The 14,151-nt window shown below is 42.9% G+C and overlaps 1 protein-coding gene across 5 annotated transcripts in view; it reads left to right on the top strand.

The window, feature by feature from the left end:
* Positions 1–14,151, top strand: part of LOC124184604 — a 53,402-nt gene that overhangs the window by 26,865 nt on the left and 12,386 nt on the right. The window contains exons 2-11 of one of the 5 annotated variants that reach the window (XM_046574494.1): positions 7,421–7,524; positions 7,685–7,748; positions 9,116–9,252; positions 9,904–10,344; positions 10,651–10,894; positions 11,144–11,486; positions 11,701–11,839; positions 11,947–12,130; positions 12,476–12,680; positions 12,761–12,872. In XM_046574494.1, coding sequence (XP_046430450.1) covers positions 7,687–7,748; positions 9,116–9,252; positions 9,904–10,344; positions 10,651–10,894; positions 11,144–11,486; positions 11,701–11,839; positions 11,947–12,130; positions 12,476–12,680; positions 12,761–12,872 — 1,867 coding nt within the window. In that variant the 5' untranslated portion in view covers positions 7,421–7,524; positions 7,685–7,686. Of the gene's footprint in view, positions 1–7,420; positions 7,525–7,677; positions 7,749–8,171; positions 8,230–9,115; positions 9,253–9,903; positions 10,345–10,650; positions 10,895–11,143; positions 11,487–11,700; positions 11,840–11,946; positions 12,131–12,475; positions 12,681–12,760; positions 12,873–14,151 lie in introns of those variants that run through there. The other 4 variants (XM_046574497.1, XM_046574493.1, XM_046574495.1 and 1 more) reach the window with 4 other exon arrangements.

Consider the following 14,151-nt stretch of genomic DNA (forward strand, 5'->3'; position numbering starts at 1 on the left):
GGCAGTCGAGGAATGCCGGGTACGCGAGCAGGTTATTTGATATTAATTAGTGCCGGTTGGTGTAAGCGCTGAGCGTAGCCGGAGCCCCGGTTTCAAAGGGTTGTCAGAGGCAGACAGAGGACGAGAACAAGGGTACGGGGGTCGTAAGGTCGAGGTCGGGATCGGGGGGGAGGGTGGAGGAGCTTTTCACCCCGTGTGTGAGCAGCGTACGCATGCATCGCATTCGTACCTATTTCCATATGTATGTACTTACTTACCGACACCTCGGTGCTTGTACGTAACCGTATGAGTACCTACTTGTCAATATTCATGTTCAGGCAAAGAGAGGAGAGTTAACTATAAATAAACTATGGATTACCACGCTGTCATTTCCAGCGCACGAGTAAAGGTAAGGGTGAAACCTTTGCACAAGGTTTATTAAGCATGTTTACCGACTCCGGTGCTTTACGGAAATGAAAGAACCACGCATTACTAATTTAGCGGGACGGTTGTTTGTTCGTTACACTTCTGTGCATCGTTCTCAGACATCAATGTAGAAGAAAAAAAAAAAAAACGTATTAATCATCGGCCAAGTTCTAATGAAGAAGAGATACCGCGTAGTTTTAATATTTCACGAAGAATATGAAAAATTCATTTCGTTACCTTAATAAAGTTAGCTAGTTGGTAGAAAAGAGTTGCTATTATATTCCTATTTTCTTCGGTTGGTGGAATTTTATTTTTATACCATTTTTAAATGATATTCAGACGAATACAGTTTCCGGAAAATGTACTTCTAACTTTCCCTCACGTTTTCAAGCGGTACGGCAAACTGTTTCTCAAAATTATCTCTATCAATCAGTTTCCTGTCCATATTTACAAAAGCTGGGGCCTCGGTCCTGTTACAAACTTGCCCTGCGATCAGTGAGCTACGGACAATAGGTTGAACCCTTGCGCGGTGGTTTGAAACCTCGTTGCCAGTATTTGTAGAATGTTCAGTAATTTAAATTTCTTGCTGTACTTTCCGTGACGTACGGAATTTTTAAGTGGGCGGCCGCTTAAATGTGCGTCAAGGATGGAGCCGTTATAATGAATAATAATGAGAACAAAAGAAATTTCGAACGCGTGTACCCTTTAATCTTCTATTGTATTTCCGTCCCACGCTCACACCGTCTTTGTTAGCCCCCCCCCCCCCCCCCCCTCCCACTTTCACAATCAATTACCACCGTCACAAAGTCACCCTGGAAAACAGGGAACGTCATACCGGCAACTCGATCGTTATAATCACTCGCAGATCGAGTCAAAGGCAGTAATATGCGCCCAAAAACGAATTTCCCGTGGAAAAATCAAAACGCAATTGAAAACAGGGGTGAATGAAGATTGTTTTCGTATCCATAGAAATTTGTTTATCCGCGTGCGTTTGTTTATCAAGCGTAAATCGAATGTGTTTCGAAACCTCGATGCTGCTTCCTCCAATGTTTCGAATTATTTTTACATCCTAAGTTGTCGATGATATTGTCCAACTGGCTAAAATGGGGTGAATCGGTGAACCGAATTTAACGCTCACAATGCTCGGGGTTAGAGAGAAATTAATATCTTGCAGCGGGTGTAGAATGTTTCAAATATTCTACTGACGGCGATTCTACAGCGCCAGTTATATGGCCGTTGTGAATCGAGGGAATATCGAAGTGTAGATTCGAACAAATATCAAAGCCATTGTAGGTGTATGTGATTATTATTTCGCATGAAATCCCGGCAAAAAATTTCCAATAAATTGCTTGAAACGTCAAATATCCGTTTCTAGTACATGCATATCGTATAAATCTACTACGCAGCAAAGAGATACCGCTGTTCTTTAACAGCCGCGCTCGTCGCAGCTAGGTACATAGGTACTTTACCGTTTTGATCGTGTACGAGTCGTGATTCATGTCTCTCTCACACCGCTCCTTCTCACATTCTCGTTTATATCCTGCCGTGCTCGAGCAAGGGTATGTATTATTTTTCTGTAAAAGAAACAACAAATTGATACCAATGGTTCCCTGTATAGACGACTTTGCCATATCATATTACCTGCAGCCAGCATATGACTGTTGTAGCTAACAACCGGACCACATAATGACAAGATAAAACTACATAGCGTGCACGAAAGAACCTTGTGTCGAGTTTCTGGTATTCGTTTGAAATCTGCAACCCGTGTACACAAAGCCTTGCCGTTCCTTTGAGCTGACGTTTCCTAGATACGTATCTCTCGCTTTCAACGACAGAACTAGAACACTCTGGGTCACATCTCAAATCGCCCATCCATGGTTCATTACACGTTCTTACGATCAGTAAAAATTATCGAAGGATTCCCTTTCGCCTCTGCATCGACGAAATAAGATACGCGCCTTAATTGTCTAGTTAATTTTCAGCCCAGCGGGCGCCGATCAAGTTGCAAAATGAAACTGAGTAATTTAATTTTAGTTGGCTTAAAGTAGCAAGATGGGGGGAGGGGATGAACTTTGTTTGTAGTTTGGTTTCGGTTATTATAACGAGCAGATGCGCGTCTAGCAGGTTAATGTGGCAGGGCTAGGCAACGCAAAACACCGCACAAGTTTCCCCTCGGCAGTGTGTGTCTTGGGACCGCTTAACGCTTATTGTTAGTTGATAGAGTCTGGAGTTTGTGCTGATCTGAGTCGGATGGAAGGGTGGGAAGAGGGGGCTGGTGAGGAGGAGGTAATTTTGATGAGGAAAATAAAGTCTGTCCGAACAACCCTGTGCTCTTTTCAGCTTCCTCTGATCTTCGCAGCGATTAATTACAGAATTCTTTGAAATTTTCTTGAGACCGTTCTGCGCTAACAAAATCTCTCCGGCGATGAAATAAATTCACGCGTCTACTCGTTGCCATTAATAAAATTTCTACGTTTACCAATCCCGCGATGTAATCTACCCCGTATCGAAACTCCGCGCTCCTTATACCGGCTTGACCTCAACAATTCGCATCTGTGGACTCGAAATTCCAAACTTAATGTTCGATATGACGCTATTAACAGTCGTGTCCACCGAGACATAGCGGCAAATTGAATATCACTGACGACCCATGCCCTATTCCTTGACTCGACAACTTCTTTCCACATTCACTTGACTCCCATAAATTTCTGTCCCTTCCACCCTGTAGGAATTCCAAGGGTTTCCTCGCTTATCGCGCTCCGTGTCAGTTACACCCTCTTACAAGCGAATGAGGGACGTCAGAGTCGGGTATCGATGACATAAAAGTCCTCTTGGATGTCGACGAGGGAATTTAAAGTTGTGAAAGGATGGAAAACTGGTCATCTTCTTTACCCTAATTCCCCAACTTGAAAGGGTCCGCAGATCACAGTTTGGACCTGGTAAGATATGCTTTGCCAGCACTCTGCATACACGAGGCCCGGCCCCTCGCAGGATTAATCAAAATAACCAGCCTAAATTATACTGACCGAGTTCTGACAAGAGACGATATAGCGAGGCTGAGGGTTCGTCTGAAGCGGAGGAACTTCATCATTCCGTTTGAGTAATTGAAAGGGTTCCTTTCAAAGATGCAGAAGCCCAACTGGGGCCCGAACCTCGAGTCTCGGAGAGAAAAGAAGAAGCGTTTTGATCGTGCAGTTGACTTCCACGCAAACCCGTTTCACATTTCGCGGAGTATTTTGAATACTAAATTGATACCGTAATGGGTTCCTGGGAGTGTGATTCAAACGAGTTGTGACTCGTAATTGCGTTTATTGGCGCGGATCTATTCGGAAAGCCTTTCATACCTTCTCATGGCGAAGGTTACCAAACTGAATAGAATTGTGCCCATAATGCAGCAGGAGAACAAAAGCTTTCATGGGAGGCAGAGTCCCATCGGCATGGTATACACGTTCACGTCAAAGAATCTGTTCGGGCATCTCACGGGTAGAAAGCACTTCGCTCTTATTACTAGCCAATAACTTGAGGTTGTCGTGGATACGACGTGAGCATAAGAGGTCAATGGTCAAGGCACGCGTGCGTCGGGCCGACTATTGCGTGGTCACAAAGGAAAAGTACCCTCAAAGAGGACAGTAGACAAAAGGCAAGGCACCCTGTTTTTCGTCTCACGTCTCAAATAATTTCTCTGTGTTCCCTGTTCCTCTGGTGGTCCTGGACAGGCAATCACGCTGTCAACTTATGCCTACGAAATAAAACCAACCCCAAGTTTCACCACATGGTTTTACAGAGACTGTCGACTACATTGATCAATTCCCCAACGCCTTTGTCTGAAAATAGCATATCGCTGCTGTATTTTAACAAGTAAAATGTACCGTCGTATGTCATAGGTATGTGCGTATTGTTAGTGGCTGGTAACTGTGTTACATGTTCATTGTGGTTCTGAAGTATTCACTCAGCGCGCTTTCGGCGAGAACTGAATCGACAACCTTGAATGTTTTGATCCAGATTATAAATCTGTCAGTTTTTTCAGTTTACTATTGCACGAACAGCACTGCCATTGTCAGTTCGATGCTGCCTCGTATCGTCAGACGGGTTTCATGGTACAGAAGATCGAGTAAGATGGGTCAATCCCGATAACCGTTCAAAGCAAAAACGAGAAGAAGAAGAAGAAGATAACAAGATGGGAATTATTGTCTGGGTCACGCGAAGACAGGAGAGAACGCCTATGATCAGCATTGGAGAACAACTTTTGGCTCGCGCTGTAAATAGGATTGACAGACGAAACATCTATTTTGATCTCGGAGCGAGCGAATGCTTCAAGTAAATGGCGAAGCCCGTCTCTTCATCACTCTGGGGTGCGCACGACAGACGCGCTACAAATGTAGGCCATAGCCGGCAGAAGGGTAGTTCAACTTGCTTACACGTAACTTTTCGACGAGAGAACCTTCGGGACGTCAAGCCGAGAGGGAGAGGCGGGAGTAACGGGAGAACTAAGAGGGTCGGGAGGACTTGAACTTCTTTCATCACCGGTACCGGGATCCGGCCCGTTCTTCTCTCGGCAAGAGCCGGTTTTGCAATTATTAGAAAGTCCCGTTTGTTCCCATGGCGACGAGTCCCTAGCCTATCTTCATTCTTCTCACCGTCTACCTGCCGGGACGCGGAAGCGTTCATTACTCCGTTAGGGTACATCCAGAGCACCTTGAATGCTTCTCGAGATACTTGTCCTCCGGAACATTCACCTCAAGGATACTTCCTTTGTGCCTAGTCTCGAGCATGGTTAGCGCAATGGTTTAGTGTGACGCGAGTTTGATCAAATCACGATTCATTAGCTTCGCTCGAAAATTACTCGAAATTAACATTTCGACAACTGGCAATCTCCAACCGGGATCGCTTATCGCCATTCGCATGCTCGTTCACCCTCACATAGTTAGACTCTCCACATCCGGGGCACCGGAACTGAAGAGTGCATTGAATTATTGATTAAATCACCACTGATGTTACTGCACCGTAAAGATTCGTCGAAATTTCCGTGATTCTGCTCACGGTAATCCTGACCTATGAATCATAACGGAATCGATGCGTTACACGATTCAGGGAGCAAGTTATTACCACTTTATACTATCACAGAGGTGTATTCGGTGCTGTATAATAGGTACCCTCTTTATCCCCATGACAATGGAGGGAAAGTTGAAGAAATAAAAGTCACTCTCAACGAGTGTCATATACCGGCATAACTACGCCAATAAATTCAAATTATACTTCTCGCCTCCTTCAACAATAAGTACAGTATCCATATCGCGTGATGGGGTCGAGCCCATCTTGTCGGTGAGGCGGGTCTTTCTCCCAAGTTTCTCCCGGTTTATTTTCAGGAGTTTTATTCTAACCTTATATTTCGGTTTGATGAAACAGTGTTAAGTTGGCAGATTCTTTCATGATGCACCAAATAACCTACCACGACCATTCCAGCGAAATTGCGCTACCCCAGATTTTTCGGAAGTACCGAAAAAACTTGCCATCCAATGAAGGGTATGATTAGAATAATGCTTCCTCGGGGATTGAGGAGAGCACCGAACCTGGCAGGATTTGAAAAAAAAATCACTGGGTAGGGATCTGCTTTATTTCTTTTTTATTTTCAAAACAATGGCGGACGTATCGAAGAGTTATTAATCGGTGATTGTGAATCGAACACTGAACAAGTTACTGTTTTTCCCTTTGAGTCTACCTAACTTTCAAATTTCCAACCATAAACTGTATTTTAGGACTAAGAAGAAATTTGCGAAATTGGTGAAATATTCTTTCACACATGTATGTGAAATGACAAATTCGAAAGTGATAAAAATCTTTGTAGCGATCAGATATGAGAGTGCAGGTTCGTTGGATCAGGTGTACTCGCCTGAACGTAGCTTCCATAATTAACAATAAATGTGCGCACAACGGAGTGCACGTTGCACATCCCTTCCATTACAGTTAACCGCGGTCTCTTCAACAAATTATGCATGTACCATATATTCCGACCACAAGGGGTCAGTTTGTAAACATTCGAACTTAATTAACCTTGTTGCTCGTGTCCGTCAAAGGCGGGTGTTATTTCAAAATAGAAATCCAATCATACACTGTTTTTCCGGTTTTACCGGCTTGACCGGCTTATCCGGTTGTATTGAACGATTACACAGGCTTGCGATGATTTTCCCATGATAAAACCGAGTAGTAATTTCGGCAGGTATTAGATACGAATCTATGAAAGAAAGTGTTTAAAAAATTCTACGCGTAAATTTTCCAACAAACGTTTTTTTCTGATTTCCTAGTACTCCTAGAGTTAACTTTTAATTTCTGTGTTAAATATATGTATTAATGGTAGTGTTGGTATTTAAATATTTATTTACTCTCACTAGATGTTGTTTAGGGTGATTTTAAGCATACTTAGAGATACGTAAGAACAAGAGAAAAAGATTGAACAGGAGTTTTGAAGAAAGTAAAAAAAGATATAGGTCGTTTCGATTTATCTAGTCTCTTAAGTCTTGATTAAAACTAATACTGTTCATTTTATACCTAAGCGTACAGTTCTATATTCATTATATTTTCATTTCTTCATAAAAATTGTTCGAAAATCAGTAAATATGCGTATCTTCCATAAGAATAAATCGCGATATGCTGTATAAAAGCCAGCGCTATGTATGAACTCAACATACGTGAATCCTTAAAAAAAAAAAACATCATTGCTTAAGGGGGAAATTAAAAGTTGTATTTCGCAGGTCTGTGTTACGTGTTTAACGGAGAGCGATCACTGCCCGACCGTTTCACAAAATTACACAAACAATCGCAGAAAAAAAACCAAAAACATATAAACAAACAAACAATTAGGTCAATTCACACATCTCTCCGATTTCACCGACGAGCAAAATCTCGGTATGCTCGAGACCATTGCAATAGTTTAAATCACTGTCTCATAAAATCGTATACTCGAGTTTGCTGATTTTGGGGTTGCTTTCCACATTTACCGACTGCTGACTGAGCGTAGGGATTGGGGTTGCGGTTGAGATGCTGGTGGAAGAACACAGAGATCACTTCCCCGATACTCCACCAGTGGCTGTTGCACGTGTGGATCAGACAGACTGATCTACGGTAGGTATACAAATTATCGTACAAGCTCTTCTATTCCCGTCTACGTACGGGACTGTAGCTCGGGAAATTATTCGTCTGACTCAAGGTCACCATTATATACATCTATATGATATACACCTATGTATGTTTGATTGGAATTGATGAAGTTGGCAGTTTACAGGTATGGGGCGATTTTCCGTATCCAGCAAGCTTATTGATTTTGTTGATGAAACAAAAATTGACTGGTAATTAATTTTCTGAATTATTAAAACAATTTCTTCACACATAGGGTAGTTGATTATACAATTATAAAATGTTCTACGTGTTGTGAACTTTTAATTTGCTTGGCTATTGATCGGTATATACGTTTATTATTAATACGTTGCGTTCGATTTTAAACGGGCTTCGAAAGATTCTTTCGCAAAGTTATTTCATTATAGCGGTTGTATAATGGCGCTACAGTAACGAGCAATTGGGAATCCGTCTGGAATTTACCTCATACCTCCTCGTTTACCATACGCTAGTGAACTCTAAGCCCTGCGATTTACAATGCCGAGAGTGATCCAACAGCCACCGGCGTTGAATTAATATACAACTTTATTTTTCTCCCTCATTTCACTTCTTTGTAGAACGGTTATTCGAAAAAAGTGTGTACCTATCTTTTGCAGGTCGGCCAGGCCCTTGCCATGCGATGTCGTTGCCCAGCCCCAGACTTCGACATTACAGGTCGAAAACACAAGATCAAAACTTATTTTCTCAAAATTTCTATACTCTCGTATTTTCCATTCTGAAATATTTCTGCTCTGCATCCTTAAGCTTTGGAATGAAATTCATTGATTCGAGTTACACGCATATTTTATACACATATTTTTTTTCACAACGTATTACGTTTCAACTGTAACATCATTGTTATACAGTTAACAGTTTTTGCATACGTTTGCAGCATTACATACAGCATTGTATACATTGTTGATTGTGTTTCAACAATACATTAAGGTAGTAGAGTTTTTCTTGTGTAATCAGTTGGTCGCTAACCATTCAACAAATTTCGTACAATGTGGTTTTAAGTTTATTTGCAAACATATAATTGGCTTCATATACACATGTTGTAGAAGTAAATTACATATATACCTTTCATCGATCACTTTAAGAGAAAGAAACAGATCGAGAACGATTGATGACTTTTAATAAGAACTCAGACGAACGGTTTTTTCTCACTGACTGTAACTCGACCATATAAGAAGTTACTTTCAATTCGGTATTCACGCACACATGTACGTAGAAATATAAAAAAAGGAAGACCAAAGCAAGACTGTGGCTTCGATCAACTTCGTTCCAATTATGTAATAAATTTGATTCATAGAACCAGCTGAAAGACGCGGTTCACTAGACGAGGTTTGAACGCGAGACGAGTTAATCACCGTTTAAAACCATCGTTCGACTAAGTCTGTTAAAACTGCTCTCTCGGCATGGCCTGGTTAACTCTGTACTTCACTTTATATTATAATTAAGATGCACCCATTTCTATTCCTTCCACCGTATGAATACGATGTAAGCAATTCACTGCTGTTTGGTAGCAGTATCGATAACCACGTCAATGTTTTATTTCCAGGACCATGACAGCAATTTGCTTCGTGTGCAACCTGCCCATCCTCAGCCATCAGGTGGGACTAATTTGGCAGGGCGGAAATGGGTGGGACGATCTTCTTCGAGAGCAGGTCGAAGAATCAACCCTCAAACAACGGCTGGGTAAATATTTTCAACCAAATCAAGCATGAGGAATACATATCATGGTTTTATAAATCACTAGCCAACTTGCATTTCTTATTAGCGCATGAGATTGAAAATGTTTTTGACAATGAAATAGAAAGAAGAATTTTTCCATTCCGCATCGTCTTCTTTTTAACTATCTCGTACTTCTGTGTGAATGTTCAAGACTTCGTTTCTGCAATTATTTGGCCACGGTGGATAATGCAATCCTCATACATATTTCTACAGCTTTGATTGGTATCGAAAATTGAGGAAAAAAATATTTCTGAAAACGATGATCCGATACCTCTTTTAAATTGGATAAATGAAATTTCCTGTGGTTAATGTCACGCCGTCGAGGCGTTTGCTTGAGTATCGTGTTGGCCGTATCCAAGGAAACCTTTTACCTTATCGCGTCCCCCGCAACCGAGTAATTTTAATCAGAGCTGGGCTGGGAAAAGAAAACAAACCAGCTAATTGAAAAGTTAGAAGCGTTATGCTAAATATTCTGAATCCTTGGAACGCCACAAGACACTTGGTAAATTAAACAGAAATTATATTAGATCGACCACATCGCCTTCTGCTTCTTGCTACTTCACCCTCGCATCCTCGTAATTTTATTACTGTACTCATAATTCCGGACACTTGTAGGAGCGGGGCGGAGGGACTCGGCCGCACAGATTACCTCAATTTCACCACCGAATGAGATCCAGGAATCGTCTCCTCCAAATCAGCGTCGGCGTCGGTCCAGCTTGGCCCAGTTGACGGAACTCCTGAAGGAATGGGGCGGCGGCGGGACGTCGAGCAAGGGTGGAAAGGGTGGGAAGCTGCATCGGCGAGAGACCCTTGCGGACATCGCGAAGTCCATGCCATGGCCGAGACAACAGACAACGGACGCGAGCCATATGACGAGCCTCCGAAGTAGGAGGGAGAGCTCCGTCGACAGCGGAATCAGAAGTCAGGTGTCCTACAAATCAAGGAGAGACTCGACCATCAGCGACTTCAAGAATGAATTGGCCCGATTTTGGAGCAGAAAGGACTCGCAGCAGTCTTCGGCCCCGCCAACGGTCATTTCGCCAACCACGAGGAGAGGTAATCGCGACTACCGTATTTTACTGTTACAATCCGGGCTCTGCAGCGATTCTCGAGTATCTTGTTCAAGGAGCTCGATTCTCGAAAAGAAGTGGGCTCCTTGGCAATGCTCGGGAATTCTTTGAGCTCCCGAAACTTTGTTACAATCCAACCCAGGCTGCCTCGCCCTGCTTTGTTCGAAGTAATAAAGAGAGAAAATTGCTGACAAAGTTGTCTTAAAGGTCAAGAATCTTCGGCGTGGATATACCGAGAATCCACCTGGAAGAATTTCGCGCGTTTGCTAACCGGGATCAAATTTCTTTTCAGGCTCCGGAGAATCCGTTAAAAACTCGAGACGTGGGTCCGGAGAGAGTGCTAAGTCGCGGAGAGATTCCGTCGTCGGTGGGCAGTCGGTCAGCCCTGGAGAACGGAAACACAATTGTCGACACCACAGACGCAGGCAGTCCCAACAGTCCCAGGAAGGCGGAGGTGTCACTCCTACTAAATACTACCGGAGTGACCAAAGGCCCAGCGCTTCGAGCACCGACAGTGGGGCCAGCTGTGCGGTTAGGTTCGTCTCATTCACTTTGGCGGCATTAATTTTGCAAGAAGCATGTGGGAACGTATATCACGATAAACGGATAGCCGACAAAGTTTCGCGTGGGCGGAAAACAGGAAGGGATTCCTCCGGTATATTCGCTATCAAGTTTGCGGCGTCCTTGCATTTAACCGGAACATTGGAAGTTATATTCTATTGAAACTTGAACGATTGTTGTTGTTGATAAAAATCGAGATATACACGCTCTGTTATACTGCTCAGGGAACATCTGGAGGCGCAGAGACTTCAGGCTGAAAAAAACGAGAAGGCTAGCTCGACGGTGGACGTGAAGTCTGACGTGAAAGCGCCAACGACGACGCTGACGGTAGAGATGAAGACCACTGCAACTGACAGTGGCAAATCCATGAATCTAGACCCGACGATGAATCCTCCCACGATCATCACGTCCGCAGTGACGCCGCCTCTGGTGTCACCGATGGCCGGAAGCAGTCTTCCCTTGCCAGGAATGTCCGCTTCCGGTGGCTCAAGTCCCGTAGGAACTCCGAATTTGAACAGCACCCCAACCCACCCCCTGCTCACCACAAGAAGAGATTCCACCACTCAGGTAAATGTTTCAACCAAATTGGCCCACGTCGATGTTTACAAACCCATATTCCAACGCAATTAATGAAACATGAAAGTCTGAATGAAACGACAATTGAATAGTCAAAGGCGCTCGGACAAACAGCCGTGTAGTCATTAGTTTGTTACAAACACATTCGGAAGAGGATTCTGACTTTTGATCTGAGGACAATTACTCATTGAAACATTTGTTCAAGTGCTATTACAAAGGAAAAGAGGCATCACCGAGCAAATTGGCAAGGCTAACGAGGCAGGCAGCTGCTATCGACGAATCGCTCCCACCTTCCGGTCGACGAGGGAGTCAGCCGACGCTTTCTCCGGATCCTGATGACGGAGGTACGGGCTCGAATGTATAGAAGGGTTTCCGACCACAGTGGAAACGCCTCGAGTGTACTTGCTCATCAATTTTACGGTTTGTGGTAAGAAATTTTGTCCGTTTCAAGGTCGCAAGGCTCGCAGGGACTCGTTGAGTCCAGACTCAGCCTCCTATCCCAGAAGGCGTGACTCTAGGAGTCATTTGAGCCCGGACAGAAACGCTACTGATAAACGGGACATCAGTCCGATTCGACAGAGAAAAGCCAGGCTGAGACGGCAATCAACGTCCATCGCGTATGGTCGACCGCCCAGGTAAATCCTAGTTTACGTCAAAATAAATTGTTTTAGAATATTTTTCCTGGTAAATCATTCCGGTACATCTTGAAATGATTTATCATAATTTCACGACAACTGTTGGGTTCACCAAGGATCGGGTAAACATAAGAGTTATTGCTTCTCATTCTCGTTAATGTGGAATTGACAGATGTTGAAAAAGATATATATAAAACGATAACGAGAAGACTGTTGCTAGCTTCTTATACTTACGTTTCATGCTTGCGGAAATCAAGTCAACTAGATTCATTTATAAATTTTCACGCTTCACTGTCCCAGTCAAAGATTGAAAGTAACGTTGGACCGAATTTTTGTGAATCCCAGGTCTTCGGATAGCTCATCCTGTTCATCACGGGATCCGAGTCCCTGCGCCCGTGGACCAACTACCATTCAACATGCGCCGGTGATCAGAAGACAATCAACGACTGAAGAGATTTTGATCGCCAGAGGTTTCAGGCGGCAGAGTACAACGGAGGAAATGATACGATGCAGAAATTTCAGAAGACAAAGTTCCCAGAGCGATGACACCGTAGGTTTTAAATATTAAGAAAATCACGATTCATTAATCGCAGACCGAACAAGTCATCTACCTTTCAAAATTTGTTTCAGGTTCAAAGGTACAGAGGCCGAAGGGACAGTTCGGCTCAAATTACTGACGGAACCTTTGCCACGATGACGGTCGAAACGACCAGTACATTTTTTGACAGCAGCACGCAGACCGGTGAGTTGTAAATTTCGAATGAGTAAATTAACGATTCCCGTACTGTGTTACATTGACTGAAACATCGTGGTATTCTGGACTATTTCATAAGTTTGAATGAATGACTCACATGCGTCATTGCTAACGCGAATATTCTATCGTGACACACGAAATAACTACAGTGGCTCAAAATACCTCCGATACAATGTATAATTGTGAACGTATTCACTATTTGGAACAAAGATGTTGCCGAATAAACGCAATAAGGTTCCTTGAACTTTAAATTTTTGTACATTTCGTGAAAAAGTAGCTGAATCCGATCGAATCAATACTTTATCCGTATTCATCCCCATACACGAGGTTCGTGTCGTAATTTTTAACGTTTGAACACGACGCCGAAATCCCATGATACCTCGAATTTTTCGGGCCAATACGAAGCAGCCCTTTCGTGCACGCGCATGGGTAAATAATTTTCATAGCGGGTAACATCACGCAGGCGCTACCCTTGTTATAGTTCCCTTATATTGTAACAGGGTGCATCCCAGTCGATAGCTGACAACAGAATCAGCAGTAAGTAGAAAAGTCTGTCGAGAGATAATAATAATAAAAGAAAACTGCAAAGTCTTAAGACGGTGATAAAAATGCTACAACAACTAACCACGGGGTAGGTGTCACGATTTCGAACGTTTGAAGAAATGACAGAAGCGGGGAAATGATTGATTCGACTTGTTGGAAAGTGAATTGATTTGTTCGTTGATAAGTCGTTGATATCTCAAGTTGATAGATTTTTAATAGTGTCTTGAACGGGATAGAGGAAAAATTAAGTGAAAAATAAAATGGTTGAATACGTGAAAAATTGAATAATTGTTGCGGTGAAACAACGTCAATAAGTGTATGGTGTGCGTGATGAATAAAATAAAAAAAAAATTACAATCGCCCGAGAGTGGTGTATATCGTAATTGTTGAAGGGGTGAACAGTTAGAGGGCCGTTAATTAATTAAAAGTGACCGTTCGCACTACATTCGTATATGCTTAATCATTTTAAAAAATTCTCACCTAGGACGAACACTTCGATTTTTCATTAGCCACGCAATGGATGGCGCCCTTTCTGAATATTTTATCAACTCAGGGATTTTGTATTGGCAAAAAGTGAGATACCTTCGGTCATTCGTGCTAATGATGATAATTCGTTTGCCCATCCGATAAATTGCTTCGCAACTTCTGTCTCCGTTTTTCATCCGGATGAGAAAAACGAGATGAAAATTTTCATACCTTTTCATAGACAACCACTTGTGGATGC

The sequence above is a fragment of the Neodiprion fabricii genome, chromosome 6 (genome assembly GCF_021155785.1).
Source record: "Neodiprion fabricii isolate iyNeoFabr1 chromosome 6, iyNeoFabr1.1, whole genome shotgun sequence".
Taxonomy (NCBI): Eukaryota; Metazoa; Arthropoda; class Insecta; order Hymenoptera; family Diprionidae; genus Neodiprion; species Neodiprion fabricii.